This window comes from Pituophis catenifer, unplaced genomic scaffold (genome assembly GCF_029215685.1).
Source record: "Pituophis catenifer annectens isolate HBS135680 unplaced genomic scaffold, rPitCat1.0.hap2 SCAF_3, whole genome shotgun sequence".
Taxonomy (NCBI): domain Eukaryota; kingdom Metazoa; phylum Chordata; class Lepidosauria; order Squamata; family Colubridae; genus Pituophis; species Pituophis catenifer.
Genome location: NW_027256883.1, coordinates 153,347,493 through 153,365,951, shown reverse-complemented (window position 1 = coordinate 153,365,951; position 18,459 = coordinate 153,347,493). Strand labels below are relative to the sequence as shown.

General features: G+C 38.7%; 2 protein-coding genes across 5 annotated transcripts in view; one reads left to right on the top strand and one right to left on the bottom strand.

Annotated features, from left to right (window-relative positions):
- Positions 1–1,954: 1,954 nt before the first annotated feature.
- On the bottom strand, positions 1,955–17,283 carry ECHDC2 (enoyl-CoA hydratase domain containing 2). 2 transcript variants are annotated; one of them, XM_070941328.1, is made up of 11 exons: positions 17,214–17,283; positions 15,419–15,587; positions 13,625–13,692; positions 13,262–13,349; positions 12,315–12,401; positions 10,619–10,711; positions 9,444–9,500; positions 6,738–6,925; positions 4,835–4,885; positions 2,851–2,898; positions 1,955–2,228 (listed from the first exon to the last, which is right to left on the bottom strand). In XM_070941328.1, exons 2-11 carry the CDS (start codon positions 15,564–15,566, stop codon positions 2,151–2,153), a joined length of 906 nt encoding a protein of 301 aa, XP_070797429.1. In that variant the 5' UTR covers positions 15,567–15,587; positions 17,214–17,283; the 3' UTR covers positions 1,955–2,150. The 2 variants fall into 2 exon arrangements, with proteins under 2 accessions (XP_070797429.1, XP_070797430.1); XM_070941329.1 differs by lacking the exons at positions 13,625–13,692; positions 17,214–17,283 and having other exon boundaries at positions 15,419–15,466.
- Positions 17,284–17,294: 11 nt separating this feature from the next.
- SCP2 (sterol carrier protein 2) overlaps positions 17,295–18,459 on the top strand; it is a 28,767-nt gene continuing 27,602 nt past the window's right edge. For 2 of the 3 annotated variants that reach the window (XM_070941325.1, XM_070941327.1), the window contains exon 1: positions 17,418–17,573. In XM_070941325.1, coding sequence (XP_070797426.1) covers positions 17,496–17,573 — 78 coding nt within the window. In that variant the 5' untranslated portion in view covers positions 17,418–17,495. Of the gene's footprint in view, positions 17,574–18,459 lie in introns of all 3 variants that reach the window. The other variant, XM_070941324.1, reaches the window with a different exon arrangement.

The following is an 18,459-nucleotide window of genomic DNA, read 5'->3' as shown; positions in this document are numbered from 1 at the left end:
ATCAGTTTTCTATAAATTTATCCAACCCCCTTTTAAATACTTCCAAGTTAGTAACAGCACAACTTATTTATTAAATTTGTTTGCTGCCCATCTGACCACAAGGCGACTTTTGTGACATGTTTTACAGGCAAATGGTGTTGCATAAAGCACGTTATTTTATTTGTGATAAATTTCCTTCTGATCAATTTCATTGAATGAACCCTAGCCCAGAGAGAAAGATCCTTTCTCCTTGCCATTCATGATTTTATGTATTGCAATTATTCTCCTGCCCCCCCCGTTCTCTTTATTCTGTGCTAATGCATCCCAAACATTTCAGCCTTTCTTATCAGAAAGTTGTTCAAAAACCATGATCTTTCGGCTGTCCTGTTCCCCACTTTATTTTTTTTTCAAATACAGCTTCCTGACAGTACAGTTTTCTAGTTCCCTTGTACAGACCATTACAAGTGTTGGCAGTTTTCTATCCCTTTCCTAATATTTTCTAGTACAGAATTCACATTTTTCACAATTTCAGATATCCATTATAACCTCAAGACCGTTTTTCCTGGTTACTGTATATATTGAAGTTACATGTTTTTTGTCCAACATGCATAACTTTACGTTTATTTAAACTGAATATTTTCAATTTGGTTGACAATTGTTTATAACCAGATCTTTTGGCAATTCTTCAAGAGCATATTGGATTTTTTTACTACTATGAATACTTTGTATGATCTACAAATTTCACTAGGACACAGTTTAACTCCAAATAAAGTATTTACATGCTACCTTAAAAGGTAGCCACCTACTCTGATTTCATAAGAACAGTCAATAACAAAATGTCAGCAAGCAAGTCTGGAGAAATTAGAACTACCCACTATTAATAGATTGAGCAATGTTCCTGGTGTAAGGAAATAAAGCAATGGCATACTTACACATTTTCAGTTAAGTCTTTTAATTCTGAGCTTTATATAATTCAGAAATATAATTCAGAAATGCAAAGAAAATGCATATGGTTTTATACTAGTCATAAAATATCTGAAGTTTTTAAAATATTTAGGGCAGGGGTTAGCAACCTGCGGCTCTGGAGCCGCATACGACTCTTTGGGCCCTCTGCTGAGGCGCCCCGTCAGGTGATCCCACCACTGGCTGGCCCTGCCCCTCGCCCTCCCCTCCCAGTCACTCCTCGCCTGGCATGAGAAGGTAAGGGTGATGGCAGGGGATGGAGAAGCGGCCAAGGCAGAGACAGAGAGGTGGTGGGGGAGAGAGAGACATAGAGAGATACAGAGAGAGGGGGAGAGAGTGTGGGGAAAGAGGAAGGGAGGGGAGAGAGAGATATGTCAAAAGGATTTTGTGGTTCCCGGTGTTTTTTAACAACTAGTTCTCTGCCCTAATGACCGGCTGGGTAGGCATGGCTAGGGGGTCATGTGACTGGTGGAAGTGCGTGTCACGCTCACCCAGGTTTTGTGGCTCACTGTGTTTTCTGTGGGAAATGGGTCCAAATGGCTCTTTGAATATTTAAGGTTGCAGACCCCTGGTTAAGGGAATTACATGAAATTCTATATTTGATAACCATTAAAAAAAATACCCAAAGGTGACTATAGCAAACGACTTCCATCTATACCAAGAAAACCGCACTGGGTTGAACCATATAAATTACCAGAAGCTGAACCTGACTCAATGGTGACTTTATACATTATTGTAAATTTTCTTTGTAGAATCATCTTATTTTTTTGTATATTGCTTATAAAATATCTAACAAATGCAGTTGGTTACTCTTTGGGATAATATACAGTTTCTCCTCAATTAGCAACTGAAATCTTCCTAAGTGAACAGTGTGAGAGAAAAAGAGAGAGAGGGGCTGCGAAGTCAACAATTGCTGCTGTCCCGTTGGATAAAAGTTTTCTTGTGCAGCAATTGTCAGTGTTATTCCTCTGCAGGCACAGAAATTTGCTCATAAATGCGTGCTTTGGTTGGAAAATGATTTTTTTATTACTGTCACATTCGAACAGGAATACCCTTTACATTATCACTATTTAGTTCTTGACATCCAAAGTAGATTTCAAGCAAAAAAAAAAAAGTATGAAGCTTATAAGGAACAGCTCTCCAATAAGGCACAGCCTTGGGATCATCTTGTATTGTATTCAGGCACTTTCAGAAACAATGTTTTAGCCTCATTTACCAGTGAATTTTGGAAGTCGTTTCTCATTGAAAGCAGCCATTCCTTCCTGACGGTCTCTGGTAGGGAGATTCTGTGTTTAAAATATAAGTCAATTGTTTTATATTTCATCTCTTAATCTTTTCAAAAGTTTTCAAGCCTTTCATTAATACACCAAAACTTCCATCCCCTCAAACAGCCCAAAGATGATTGGGGCTGTAGCTCTAAACCTCTAGACTAGAGTATAGTCCTAGTTTTCAGCCCGTTGTATCTTTTTTCAGTCAAAACTACTAATAGATGGGCTGTGTCTCAAAAATAAATAAGTAATACTCACTAGGTTTTGTAATTGTTTTTATTTGATCTACACTGTCTGGACTCATTTTGAAGCAGGGCTGCCTCCAAATATCGTTAAATAAAGAAAAGGCAGGTGTAGTTTGGGATGTTGCGTGTGTATGTGGATACACAAAAATTGTAATTTGGTTTTCTGGGTTTCTTTTATTGATCTGATGGGTGTGGGTGCATATTTGTATTAATCAGAACTGAAGAATGGAGAAAAGTGTAACAATCCAAATGTCTGAGAAGCAAGAACACACACTGAAGCTAAAATGAAGAAACATCTGGCTCTTTTTACTAATTTTTGTAAATTGTTAACATCACAAGATTTGATAAAGTTTGGGGGAAGGCACAAGAAACAGATTTTTTAAAAAAGAAAATACCTGGGCATAGCACATTCTTTCAATAGCCATTCCTGATGCAATATCAACCTGAAAAGGAAGAAATAAAATCTGTTTGTCCATCTAAAGGAAAGCAGTACCAAGTTACCAATTCAGAAATAATATATTGAAGTATGGCTTTAATGAATTATAATCAATCATCCTGGATTTCCCCCAGGTTTCATCAGTGACACAAGACAAGGTTCTCTACCAAGCAAAGCTTTTGGCACATAAATATTAACAGATTTATTATAGGTGCAGCTACATTAGATTCCCAGAACAGATACATTTGGATTGTGCCAGAAGTAAACCTTGTGGGAATTTCAGTATGAAAATGAGTGTTACCTATGCAATTGCTATATGTGCACATATACACTATCCAGGTCTCCTACAATAACACTTAACTAAGTTGCATTTTAAAGTTACATTTAAGATAACATTTAAGTGGACAACCACTTAAATATGAGCCAGCAGTGTTCTGGCAGCTGCCAAAAAAGCCAACACAGTCCTAGGCTGCGTTAACAGGAACAGAACTAAGTTCACTGGAAGTTTTAGTACCACTTTATAATGCCTTGGTAAGACCACACTTGGAATACTGCATCCAGTTTTGGTCACCACAAAATAAAAGCAATGTTGAGACTCTAAAAAGAGTGCAGAGAAGAGCAAGAATGAGGATTAGGGGACTGGAGGCTAAAACGTGAAGAACAGTTGCAGTAATTGGATATGTCTAGTCTAATGAAATGAAGAACTAGGGGTGACATAACAGTGTTATCTGTTTGAGGGGCTGCCACAAAGAAGAGGGGGCCAATCTATTTTCCAAAGCACCTAAAGGCAAGACAAGAAGCGATGGATGGAAACTTAATAAAGGAGAGATCCAACCTAGAAATAATAAGAAAGTTCCTGACAACTAGAACAATCAATCAGCGGAAAGGCTTGCCTTCAGAAATTGTTGGTGCTCCATCACTGGAGGTTTTTAAGAAGAAAATAGCCATTTATGTGAAATGGTTTAAAGCAGTGGTGAAATGTAAAATTTGTTACTACCGGTTCTGTGGGCATGGCTTGGTGGTGGTGGTGGGGTAATGTGACTGGGTAGACATGGCCAACTTTTTTTTTTTTTTTTTTTACTTTTAAAAGTATTTTTTCTACAACTTCTTCCGCTGAGGTAAAAAAATGCTTTTAAAAGGCTCTGATGATCCCAGCTGAGCCGTGCGATCATCAAAGGCTTTTTTTTTTTAACTTTTAAAAGCATTTTTTCGGCCAAAGAAAAAATGCTTTTAAAAGTAAAAAAAAAAAAAAGCCTCTGATAATCGCGTAGCTCAGCTGGGCATGGGGGAGGGGGCAGGGATTTTTGCTACCGGTTCTCCGAACCACCTGCCATCGCTATTGGATCAGGCGATCCGGTCCGAACCGGGAGCATTTTACCCCTGGTTTAAAGTCTTCTTGGGGATTGGACTAGTCACTAGAAGAAAGTCTCTTCCAACTCTGTTATTCTGTATTCTGTATAATTGTTCTTCTGCCCCTCCTGACAACTCAGGAGAATGTTCTATAAGCTATAGTAACAGTAGTTGAAGCTTCATTGTGTGGAAATGGTGATTTGTAAGGGTATTATTTCTTCCACTTCTCTATCCTGGACCTTTTTCTCTCCTGGCTGAGTGCACTAATACTGAAAATGCTGCACCAGAATGAAGAAGCAATTATGGTCATGTGTACATTTCTTATTTCTACTTTTGATTCAGACAATGAAATAGATCTGTCACTCATGTCAAATTACCATAACTGGACTGCAAATGTAGAGATAGCCACCAGATGGCAGGAAAAAGATACGGACAACTTTTAACTCTTGCTACAATATTAGGGGACTGAATTTCTGCAGTTTAGCTCTGAAAGCTCTAATAAAATGTTGTGGGTCTTTTGGGAACATTATTTTTCCAGCTTTCTGTGGAACCTTAAATATAAATTGAAGAAGCTTGTTGAAATGAATCATTACCTCAATCCCTTTGTTTATAGCCAATTTACCCAGTCTCACAGCTATTGGAGCCTTTGAAAAGAAAAGAAATATTTTTTTCATTTTCATTTTATTTCATTTTATTAAATTTGTATACCGCCCTACTCCCGAAGGACTCAGGGCGGTGAACAGGCACGAAATAAAACACATAAATACAAAAGTTAAGACATGATTAAAACCCAATTAAATAATTTTTGCCCGAGACAATTTAAAACTCCCAATAATTTAAAACGAATTAAAATTTGAGTTTAAAAATTTAAAAGAAGGGGAAAAATTAGGCCAGGCCGGCCTGCTGGAATAGGAGTGTCTTCAAATCACTTTTGTATTAGAAATTTGTTTGCTTGCATGGACACAATGCGCACCCGCACACCCACTCACCCACACCATTAATTCAATCTCACACATAACTAGTCTGGACAAAGTGCCTCATAAAGGAACTCATAATCAACAAGTACTACAGATTGCAATACATCATTTTCACAATAAGGTCAGTAAATACAAGACTGCCTCTGGTGTATTGCATAAATTCCTAAAAAAACGGAAGATACTTTTAATTTGCAGAACATACACTATTCAGGGAGGCATCGGGAGTTTTGAGGAAGTCTTTTTTAGTTTTACTTCATAAAGACAAAAAAAAGACTCCGTCAAGACTCCTGATGCCAAACAAAGTTGAAACTATGGTAATCCCAGGGTCGTAAGCTAAATTGGAAACTTTAGACTGCTGTCCAAAAAGAAGGCAATGGCAAACCAATTTTGTATTATCACAAAAAAAAAAATTCCCACATACAGTAGATATGAACCCAATTTAAGGAGATTTTGCTTTATTCAAGCAGTCTGGTCAAAGTTCCAGCTTCAGCAACGCTTGCTTTGGAGCAGCGGGAATAGAGGGAGGAAAAATAAACAAATGGATTATAAAATCAATTTAAGGGTCTGATGACATGGAAGAGACAACTCATATTACAATGATAATGACATTTTCAAAAAATGCCGGTGTTCTAAAAATAAGATAACCTAAAGAGCAACTATGTCAAGAAAGATATTGCACAAATTATGAAAGGGCCTCTTTAGCACAGAGCAACTTTAAATTTCAAGTCATTTGAGAATTATTTCAGTTATCTAAGTGGATACCTGGAAAAAAACAAGAAATACTTGTTTTTTACTTAGCTTATGCAAGTCTCTTTACACCATAAGGCAATGGCCTCAGATGTTATAAATTCTCACAGAGACAAATGAAAAGATAATTGTATCTTGTACGTTCTTTTGGTTCACCTAGGCATAATCACTGAAACAGGAATAGCAAAGTATATGTTTTTGGTGCAGTAAAGCCAAATCACTACTGTTTGTTCAGGATTTATGGGCATCCAGTTAATTTATTAATGGATGTGGTGTCTTCTAAACCAAAAAGAATTCTTTGTCACCAAGAAATATATAAATATTTGAGACAGGTTGAATTCAAGATTTCATTTGGCTTTAGAAATTTGCAGTGAATTGTATTGGCCCAACACTGGAAGAATGAGGTAATTCCTACAGATGAAAATATAATTTAAAAAATATTAGAATGTGCAGAAATTGATAGGTTAAACACTAAAGATAAAAGACAAAGAAGATACAGAATATTTTTTAACATGGGATTTGTTCTATCACTGGTTAGATAATAGACATAGAAGTTAGAAGTTGAAAGATTATTAATATGTATAAATAAATATTACTATTATTACTATGTATAAGTAAAATGGACCCAGATAATACGCTGTTTACTAAGCACCAATGTATGTTAAAGAAAAATGTATAAACAAAATATTTTTAAAAAGTACTCTATTTTTAAAAAAGCAGAAACATATTACTTCTTCAGCGATATAGAGAGGAGAGTGAAGAACACACTAACCTGAGGAACTATTTCTTCAGCTAAAGCCAATGCCTTTTTATATGCTGCATCCCCTTCCTCATTCTGTGGTACTGTGTGATTAAGTAGCCCCATGGAGAAAGCCTCTTGCCCATCAATCTGTCTGCCAGTAAAAATGAGCTCTTTGGCAAGGCCAAGGCCAATGTAGCGTGATAAGCGCTGGGTTCCACCTAGACAGGAAAAAAATGCAAAATTCCTCAAACGGATTTTACAGAAAGCTGTTATATGCCATTTCAATTTCATGGAGAGAAGTAACGTAGAGCTAGAATAGAATAGAATAGAATAGAATAACAGAGTTGGAAGGAACCTTAGAGGTCATCTAGTCCAACCCCCTGTTTAGGCAGGAAAGCCTACACCGTTTCAGACAAATGATTATCTAATTTCTTCTTAAAAACGTCCAGTGTTGGAGCATTTACAACTTCTGGAGGCAAGTTATTCCACTGATTAATTGTTCTGTCAGGAAATTTCTCCTTCATTCTAAATTGCTTCTATCCTTGATTAGTTTCCACCCATTGCTTCTTGTTCTACCCTCAGGTGAAATTTGAAATATTTGAAATTTATTTGAAAATATTTGAAATTTTTCAAAAATTTGAAATACCGTGTTTCCTCAAAAATGAGACCTTGTCTTATATTTTTTTGAACCCTGAAATAAGCGCTTAGCCTTATTTTTGGGGAGGTCTTATTATTTTGGGGTGCATGGAGCAAGATGGGGCTCCTCTTGCCATCTAACCTGATTTCCAGCTCTGTGTTTAAATATTTTTGGGGAGGGCCTATTTTCGGGGGGGAGGCTTATTTTAGCGGATGCACTGAAAAGCCCAATTGGGCTTATTATCAGGGCATGTCTTATTTTCGGGAAACAGGGTACTAAGGAAAATTTTTCTAACAGTGAGAACAATTAACCAATAGAAAGGCTTGCCTTCAGAAATTGTGAGTGCTCCATCGCTTTTAAAATGGGACCGGACAGCCATTTGTCTGGAATGATATAGGTATAGGCTCTCCTGTTTGAGCAGGGATTGGATTAGATCTCTTCTATTATTTTATTCTGTTATTTAATTTCACAAAGAATCATATCGCTAAAGTTAAAACTAGTGATTACGGCATTTCTCCTAAATTTCGCTGATGGCTCTTTGGAGATTTACTTGGGTTGAAATCCAGTTCTTACTGGCCTACTGACATCAAACCAGATTCTTACAAACCAGCCCTATAAGATAGGCCAGGTCAAGAAACAGGAGCAGTAGGAATTTTAAGGAATGTTTTTCATAGTAAAAACGTAAGATGGTAGAATGAAAATCTGCCCATGTTTTTTTCTGTCTCAGGTGATACTAAACAAAATCAAGGTAGGGTTAGAACTATATCTTCTTTTTTGAAAATCCCTACTGAGTAATTCTTTCATAAAGGTAAAGGTTCCCCTCGCAGATATGTGCTAGTCGTTCCTGACTCTAGGGGCCGGTGCTCATTTCCGTTTCAAAGCCAAAAAGCCACGTTGTCCAACAACGTCTCCATGGTCATGTGGCCGGCATGACTAAACGTTGAAGGCACACGGAACGCTGTTACCTTCCCACCAAAGTGATCCCTATTTTTCTACTTGCATTTTTTACGTACTTTCGAAATGCTAGGTTGGCAGAAGCTGGGACAAGTAACGGGAGCTCACTCCATTACGTGGCACTAGGGATTCGAACCGCTGAACTTCTTTCACACTTTTCCCAAAATCATATCTAAATTTCTTTATACCTGTATAAATTATATTGATATAGTAGAACTCATCTTAACAGAATAATTGGTATAAGAAATTTTATGATACTTCTTAAATGGTTTTTAAATATCAAAGTATGTTATAAAAGTGATGTCTGGTAGTTGCTTGATGCTAAACATTGTACAAGTAACGTAAATGTAATGTGTTGCAGACTAAGCCACTGCACTGAGGTATGATCAATGGAGATTTCACTGTAATAATTTCATGAAAAAGTTTTGTTCTCGATCATGGGAATCTTGCATTAATTTACTTGGATTCAAAGTTTAGCATAACTACGTTTTTTGACATTGCCACCTCAAAACAATTACATTCCCTCCATCAGCAAAGAAAGCTTTTGGAATTTCATTTTTTTTCTTCTTTAGCAAAAAAGGAAGCTAATCTGGCAGAGATGCTACCTTAATTTTTTTTCACAGTTGGGGTCCCCTCAATTGGGTGGCAAAAGCAGGACAGTTTTCATGAGCTAATCAGTTCTCTTTCACCTGGCACATGGAGGGGTTACATAAATCAACAGTGGGTCGATTTTCTACACATTCTCCTTTTACCTGGCTACATTCATCTCCAGAGCTAGGAAAAACAGAGGGGAAACTATGCTGGAGAGAGGGGAGTAGCAGATCTACATTTCTGCTTGATAGAGCAAAAAACAACATGCAATGGCAGCTTGATTCCTGGGAAAGTTGGGAAATCTGAAGATAATCTTAATTGACAGTTCCAGGCATGTGTGCAAATCCTTTGTGAAACCTTCAACATCCTTTGTATCACATTCATTTATGTCATATTTTTATAGGAAAATAAACTATTTCCATGTTGGGAAAACAGGAGTTATACAATATAAAATCTGGGAACTTATATTAATAGTTTTTGCTATTTTTAACAAATTACAGTACAATTGTATGACAAATGAAAAAGGGGCAAGAAAATTGATGATGCAATCTTACCTGCTCCAGGGAGAAGTCCTCTGGTAGTTTCAATTAAACCCATTTTAGCCGATGATGCTGATTTAAGAAAAAGACATATACAAGATCAAAATAGTAGTATAATAATAGTATAAAGGTAGCACACATTTAACAAATCTTAAAAAGACTACAGTTTGGCTGGACCAAGTTCATAAGATAGAGCAATAATGTAAACAGTTAGCTTATGAATTTTAAATGTTACAGGTTGAATTAAATTAACTGTTTTTAGAATAGGAACCAAAAATATTGGTTATACACGTACTCCTTGACTTATGACCACAACTCAGTCCAAAACTTCTGTTGTTAAGTGAGACATTTGTTAAGTGAGTTTGCCCCATTTTACGATCTTTCTTGCCACAATGGTTAAGTGAATCACTGCAGTTGATAAGTCAGTAACCTGGTTATTAAGTGAGTTTGGCTTCCCCATTGACTTTGCTTGTCAGAAGGTTACAAAAAGTGATCACATGACCCCGGGATGCTGCAATGGTCATAAGTATGAACCAGTTGCCATGCATTTGAATTTTGATCATATGAGCATGGGGATATTGCAAAGGTCATAACTGTGAAAAATGGTCATAAGCCACTTTGTTAAGTGCCATTATAACTTTGAACCAGGGGTGAAATGCTCCCAGTTCGGATCGGATCACCCGATCTGGTAGCGATGGAGGCGGGTGGTTCGGAGAACCAGTAGCAAAAATCCCTGGTCCCCCACCATGCCCAGCTGAGCCGCACAATCATCAGAGGTTTTTTTTTTTTACTTTTAAAAGCATTTTTTCTACAACTTCTTCAGCCGAAAAAATGCTTTTAAAAGTAAAAAAAAAAGCCTCTGATGATCGCATGGCTCAGCTGGGATTATCAAAGGCTTTTAAAAGAAAAAACCCCTTTTTTTCTTTTAAATGCCTCTAATGATCAGGCAACTCAGCTGGGATCATCAGAGCCTTTTGAAAGCATCTTGAAACCGAAGAGGTTGTAGAAAAAATGGTTTTAAAAGTAAAAAAAAAAAAAAAATGGGCACGCCCACCCAGTCACATTACCCCCATCACCACCAAGCCACGCCCACAGAACCGGTAGTAACAAATTTTAGATTTCACCACTGCTTTGAACGGCCACTAAATGAACTGTTGTAAGTCAAAGACTACTTGTACTGATATTCTCACCTGCTACTCGGAGATCACAAGCTAGGGCCATTTCCAAGCCGCCACCCAAGGCATAACCATCCATTGCAGCAATTGTCGGCATTGGTAATGCAGCTGCAAACATTACAGAACAGGATCATGAAGTGCGTTTTTGCAAAAATGGCATAATAAAAGAAAAAGCAACAAGAATCTAGGAATGAATCTACTGGAGAAGGAAAAATATAAAGAACAAACGGCAGTAATATACAAGCGGTCTTTGACTTACGACCACAATTGAACCCAAATTTTGTGTTGTTAAGTGAGACAGATGTTAAGTGAGTTTTACATTTTACAATCTTTCTGGCCACAGTTGTTAAGTGAATCATTACAGTTGTTAAGTTAGTAACACGGTTGTTAAGTGAATCTGGCTTCCCCATTGATTTTGCTTGTTGCAAAAGGGGATCACACGACCCTGAGTCACTGCAAATGTCATAAATGTGAGTCAGTTGCCAAACATCCAAATTTTGAGCATGTGACCATGGGGATGCGGCAACAGTTGTTAAGTGTGAAAAACGGTCATAAGTCCTGTTTTTCAGTGCCGTTGTAATTCGAACGGTCATTCAATGAATGATTAGAACTATAGTTTAGAAACAAAGATTCCATGATTGATGAAATGAAACCTAGCATTGATGAAATTACACCTAGCATTCTGACAGGTATGGTAGGTAGTTCTCAACATATGACATTGGGCAGGATGTGCAAGAGTGCATGAAGGTGCACAAGTGCTGGGAGAGGCATAGCGAGACTTGGAGATCCGCAAATGGCCAGCCAGTATGGCACAAGGGCAGAGCGGCTGGAGGAGACTTACTCAGTGACTTTCCTGCTGGTTTCCCTATCAATCATCTGGGAAAGCTGGCAGGGAAGATTACTAATGGCAATCACATGATTGTGGGGCATTGCAACATAGGATGTAATAGCAAGCTGTTTGCCAAGTCACTCACGCCTGACTGTGGGGATGCAGGAATGGCTGGAGCTCCGAGGACCAATCATAACCACCATTCCTTCAGCAATGTCATAGCTTCAAACAGTCACTAAACAAATGGTTGTAGGACATGGGTGTCCCACCTCTTGGTTTGCCTGGGTCGTTTTGACAGAAGAGGAATTGTCTTGGGCCACATATAAAATATATAATATAGTTAATGTGTATATATATCACATTAATAATGTCATAAGTGTACAATCGTGCGGATGCATTACTAGCTGTCTGGGGCTGCATGTGGCCTACAGGCTGTGGGTTAGTCATGGCTGTTGTAAATCAAGGATTACTTGTAAAGTTAAATGGGCCCTAGAAAACATTTCAAATCTTATAGGATGATGCTTCAGGTGGTACTTGTAGTTTGTAAACATGTACAAAAAACACAGCAATGGTCAAGAGAAGGAAAAGATCACTCTACATTCCAGTACCAAAAAGGCAGTGCTAAAGAATGCTCAAACTATCAATCACAGTGATCTCACAGGCCATTAAGATAATGTCTACGATATTTGGAGTGACATATAACAGATGTACAAGTTAGATTCAAAACAGGCAGATAGCACATTGCTGATACCTGACAGATAATGGAAAAAACAAGGGAGTTCTCAAAACATTTATTTTTGCTTTTTGGATGAAACAAAGGCATCTGACTGTGCTTCATATTAAAAATTCATTTGTGAACAAAGGGATCTGCCAGGTACTTACCAATGTTGTCCATTAAACTTCTGAGCCTCTGAACAAAATGGTCAGCTTCAGCATCACTCATTCGAGCTCGCTCTTTTAAGTCGGCACCTACATATGCAAAACCAAGGCATAATTTGGGAAATACGGAAATGCTTGAAGGTAATGTTTCAAATGCATCAATATCTGCTGCATGAACTACAGAAGAGTTGTATGATGGTAGAAGTAAGTACCCTTAATTATCCATAGACTCAAGCAGTTCATATAGATAGATAAATACATATTATTTAATAATATTATTTACTACTGTTTAATAAATAGTACATATTATTATTAACATTATTTGCATTGGTAAATAATGATGTGTAATGTATTTATGTCTATAATGCCAGAAGTCACACTCTTAAAACAATCAGAATAGAGCTGTAAGGGACCTTGGAGATGTTCTAGTCCAACCCCCTAGAGACCCTATACCAAGCAGGAGACCCTATACCATTTCAGACAAGTGGCTGTCCAGTCTCTTCTTAAAACTCTCCAGTGATGAAACACCCATGACTTCTGAAGGTAAGGTCTTCCATTGGTTCATTGGTCTCACTGTTAGAAAGTTTTTTTCTTAATTGCAAAGGTGAGATAAGAAAATAATTTATATAAATTGAATTAGTGATTAGAAGCAATTGTCCATAAAATAAAAGATAAAATAAAATAATGAGAGCCAATTTTGTGTAATGATTAAGGAATCAGGCTAGAAAATTGGGGGGGGAGACCATCAAAGCCAGGTTGGTGACCTTGGGCCAGCCCAAGGGAGGAGGCAATAACATACCACTTCTGAAAAACTTTGTCATTGATACAGGAGATACATTTTATTAAATTACCAAGTGGAAAGGATAGGATAAGTGATTTATTTTCTTCCACTTCTTCTCAGTTTTTTTTTTTTTTTTGGCTTTTTCAAATTAAAAAACAGCTTTACTTACCAGCACAAAAAACACCTTTTACTTTGCTTTTGACTATTACAGCACGGATACTTTCATCAAAATGGAGAACATCAAGGATTTCATATAACTAATGAAAGAAGAGAATAAATCCAACATTCAATTCAATGAAAACTTTCTTTGAGACCACATACAACTTTCTATGTATGTGTGATCACACTTTAGCTGATAAAATACATAAGCTGCTATGTGCATAATTTGTTTTTTGTATGTGGCTTCTACTACAAAATCTGCATGAAGATCTAGGAAGCTACTGTTCATTGATAATTATGGTGACCTTGGATACCCATACCCTTTCAAACAATATCTACAGTATATAAGAGAAAATTAAATACCATCACTTACTTCATCCACAAACACTTTTCCCAGGGCATTTCTGGCATGTGGTCTGTTCATCTGAATTTCTGCGATTCCTTTACTCCCCAAAAGAACAATAATATATATATATATATTTAAAAAAAGAGGTTTTGTGTCTTGTTTACTTAATCAAAACAATTCCAGGCCAACATTCAGTTCAAGCTCATAATAAAATATCAGAAAATGCAAACACTGTGTTTCAGGAGGGTTTTTTTTCAGCGCAGTCTTCTCAGAGAAGCCTAAAAAGCAAATCTAGGAATAAAAGCAGCAGTAAAACTAATGAATAAATGTGGGTTTAGAAACTAATTAAGGTCAGGGTTGGAGAGCAGTCAGTAAATAATTTCAAAGAAGTGTGAAACACGGGTCACCCCCACCCACCCCCAGGTATCGATCCACGGCATGCCAGAAACCATGCTGCAATGGTCATAAGTGTGAAAAATGGTCCTAAGTCACTTTTTTCAGTGCCGTTGGAACTTCAGTCACTAAATGAACTGTTGTAAGTCGAAGACTACCTGCATACTGCTTCATAGTTACTCTTTATAGCTATACAAACATTTCAAATTTCGTTTTCTACAATTAAGAGTATGGAAAGCCTCTCTGCGGTGGGACTTTAATTTCCTTAAAAGAATCAAGCATTCTCATATTTATTTTTTTAATTTTATTTATTTGTCAAGAACATATTAGGTAATATATATAAGTATAAGCATTAATTGAATACATAAAATAGATACAAATAGAGGAAACATTAGGACAGGGACGGTAGGCACGCTGGTGCTCTTATGCACGCCCCTTACAGACCTCTTAGGAATGGGGTGAAGTCAGCAGTAGCCAGTCTAAGGTTAAAATTTTGGGGCTTTTGGGATGAAACCACAGAGTCAGGTAGTGCATTCCAGGCATTGACCACTCTGTTGCTGAAGTCATATTTTCTGCAATCGAGTTTGAAGCTGTTCACTTTAAGTTTGTATCTATTGTGTTCTCGTGTATTGTTGTGGTTGAAGCTGAAGCAGTCATTGACAGGTAGGACATTGTAGCAGATAATTTTATGAGCTACACTTAGGTCATACCGAAGATGGCGTAGTTCTAAGTTTTCATATGGCAAAAGTAAGTCCAAAGACAATTTTGTTTGGCTTTGCATACTATTTTCTCCAGGGCCCTCTGACAACTAGTTCCAAGGCAGTGGTGTTTTTTTTTTCTTCTTCCAAACTTGGCAACTTTAAGATGTGTGGATTTCGAATCCCAGAATTCCCCAGCAACCTTGCTGAGGAATTCTGGAACTCCACACCACCTAAGAGAATTGTGTTCTTAATGAACACAATTGCGGCCTCCTCTAAATTCTCCGGTGACGATTGGCCCATTCCCCACATAGCTAATAAAGGGGTGTGTCCCCGAGGTCTTCTACGATTGGCTCACGGCCTACAGTGTCCTGGATCGCCATAGGAAGAACGCGCGGGCTCTGATCAGGTCGCGTTCTCTGGCTTTTCCCTGCCGCTCAGCTGTGGGAAAGGGAAAGTTAGTTCCTTCTTCCTTCAGCCTAGTGTGGGCAGCAGGCGGCACGATGGCCGGCCTCTTCCAAGGCACAGGCATTTCACTGCATGTCCCAAAGGTGCTTTTTCAACTGGATTTTCTTGTTTTTCTTTGAATGTCTTTGTTTAGAGAAAAAACCAGAAAGTGCCTCTTGAAAAAGCACCTTCGGAACAACTCTAACCTGGATGACTGAGAATCTCCATAGACATTTCACTGCATGCTTTCTGTGGCCTTGTGCCTTCGGGAGGAGTCACTCACCGCAGTCTGCCTTTCCGTGCACGTGTAACAGGATCTCTTTTTTCTTCTCTCCGGACGCGGCTCTTCTCGGGGAGATGCCCACAGTCCCCAAGCAGCTCTCCGTAGAAAGTAATCGCAGCACAGCGGTTGCTTGGCCCAGGCGGAGCATTTTTAGGACGTAGCAGCTGGGCTGAGAATTAAACTTAACAAGTCAGACAAACCGAGGCTCTGCTATTAACGAAGAAAGGACGGAGGGCAAGCGAGTCCCAGTTGTTACGGTTCAGTTAAAATAACACAGATCTCTTAGTGCAAGCCGAAACGAAACAAGTTTCAAACAACAAATTAATTTCGGAGCAGTCAAAAAAACAATACTTTAGGAAAAAGGCAGTAGCGCCCCCTTCCGAGCACGAAATCTCTTTTATTCCAAAAATACAATCAAAAGCTCCTTAGCTTTAGGAGTCCGACTGCTGATGATCTTATAGACAAATCCGTATACTTTTCTCGGCAACTATGCAAAAATAAATGGCCAGCTTGAGGATTTTCTGGTGGTCTCAAGTCCGAGTACTACCCAAACCCGAGTTTAATTACAGTAGCTTTTGAGTCTAGAGAAAGGCTGATGGAAGGAGCTGCTGCCAAGCTGCTTTCTTTTATATAACAGGCGAGAAGGCTTGATCAATAACTTTGATCTGACATTCTGACTGTAACCAAGAGATTGTAAAGTGGCATAACATCAATGCAGCCACGATCCTGTTCTTTGCAATGTAATCCAGTTTCCCCAAACTTGGCAACTTTAAGACTTCCAGAATTCCCCATTCCCCACCCCCTTTCTGTTGGCTGGGATTTATGGGAGTTGAATAGAATAGTTTTTTTTTAATTGGCCGAGTGTGATTGGACACACAAGGAATTTGTCTTGGTGCATATACTCTCAGTGTACATAAAGGAAAAGATATGTTCATCGAGAATCATAAGGTACAACACTTAATGATAGTCATAGGGTACAAATAAGCAATCAGGAAACAATATCAATATACATCATAAGTCCACATGTCTTAAATTTGCCAAGTTTGAGAAACACCGATTTAAGGCAATGCTGGCTTTGAGATTCATTGCTATTATGGTATCAATAAAGGAGAACATTTGTAGCTCAGGGTTGAACTGAGGGGTCCTACATAGTAGAAGACTGTCAGAACCTATCCATGAACACCAATTGGCAGTCAGAAGACATGATGGAAATACTTTAATTTCACAACATCTAGACAGATTTAACCATAGTTTCAATTGGGAAAAACGTGACAACCCTAGACCAGGCCAAGTCCAAAAATGCCAAGAAATTTCTAGAAACTTGGCACTCTGACAAATCAGCCATCAATAGACACATAGACATTAACAACATCCATAGACTATGCAAGAGACAATCAACCACCCCAAAAGAGAAAAAGACTCCAGCATATCAGCACTCAAATCAGCATAGACTAACTTCAAGGTTAACCTCAGAACAACAATAAAGCAAGCAGTACCCAATCAAGAAACTGCCGAAGATCCATCAGTAAACAACTCAACCAAAGAATCTCTAAGACCACCCCCACCCACACAAGACATCCGAATATAAACTGACAGCAAACAGCACTCCTTACTAGCACTGATGGTGTTTTAGATAATGAAAGGTCTGCAAGAAAACTAGCAAGCTCAGAGAGCATCTCACTGGTTGTAGACCACCCCAAGACTCATTTTTTTTGTGAGATGGGTGGCTATTTAAATTTGCTAAATAAGCGATGTTTTGTTCTAATCTCTGCTCTTCGGCGGGCTAGAGACTAACCCTTATTTTAATCAAAGCTGGGGATCTAAAGCATTCTGCAATACTCGGGGATAGGCTCGCTCAGCCTGTTATTTCCGACTCATGAATTCAGGCTGGATTTCCAGAGTCTTTCCTCATGCTACCGCTTTAAGAGGGTGGAGAGAGATTGAGACTCGGCGCCGCCCCGTGTTTCGACCTTTTTTTGGAGGTGTCAAAAGCTCGCGCGGGGAGGAAAGTCGCAGCGACTGTGCATTTCTTTTGCGTGTATTTGGTGCTACGGCCACGCAAGATCCTGGGAGCATCATGGGCAAGAACAGCAGCAACCTGGCCCCGGTCCACGTAGGGAAAAGGGTTTTTGTCATCGGAGTGGGCATGACCAAGGTAATTGGACTGGGCCGGGATACTTGGGAGTGTGTTTCGGGTTCTAGAGTGGGACTACAACTGCCATCATGCGTGGTCGCGTCTGGAAAGCAGAGCGGGCTGCTTCAAAGGGTTGGTGAAGTTGGCGTGGGAAAATGGGAAGGAGGTCGAAACCAGTTTCCCTTTCTCAGCGGGACTTATCCGTTAGTCAAAAAACCCAGCATTTTCCCCAAGAGACACGGTCCTGCTTCTCTTTTCCTCATTTTGCAGTACTGTACCTTCAAATCAACTGCACCAGTCCTTGCAGTTTTCTTGTCAACATTTAGGAAGGGCTTTACCATTGCCTTCTTCCTAGGGCTGAGAAAGGGTGACTGGCTTAAGATCATTCAGTGCTTTGTGGGTAAAACTGGGATTTATGGTTTTCTGGTTTATTGCCTGATGCCTTAATAGCTACACCAAGTTGACTCCCTTTTGTTTCATAGCTATACTTTATAGCTATGGCTATATAGCTTTATAGCCATAGCCATAGCTATAGCTAAAGTATAGCTTTATAGCTATACTTTTAAATTACCTATATGGCAAACCTCTCTGCAGTGGGGCATTGGTTTCTTTAAAAGAATTACTCTCATGTGGCCAGGATCAGTCCAAGGTTGGGGCAACTTTGTTTGGCTTTGCAGATTGTTGTCTGCAAGCCTTCACAGCTACATATGTTATAAAACAGTGTTTTTCATATTTGGTAAGTTTCAGATGTGTTGAAAGTTGCCAAATTGGAAAAACACCATTCTAAAGGAAAGGTTGGGGAACCACCTAATACAGTTCCGACCTCCTCTTAATTCTCCAGTGACAATTGGTGCTTTTCACCTTTTTAATACCCCCTCCCCATTTTCACCATTGTGTTCCAAAATGG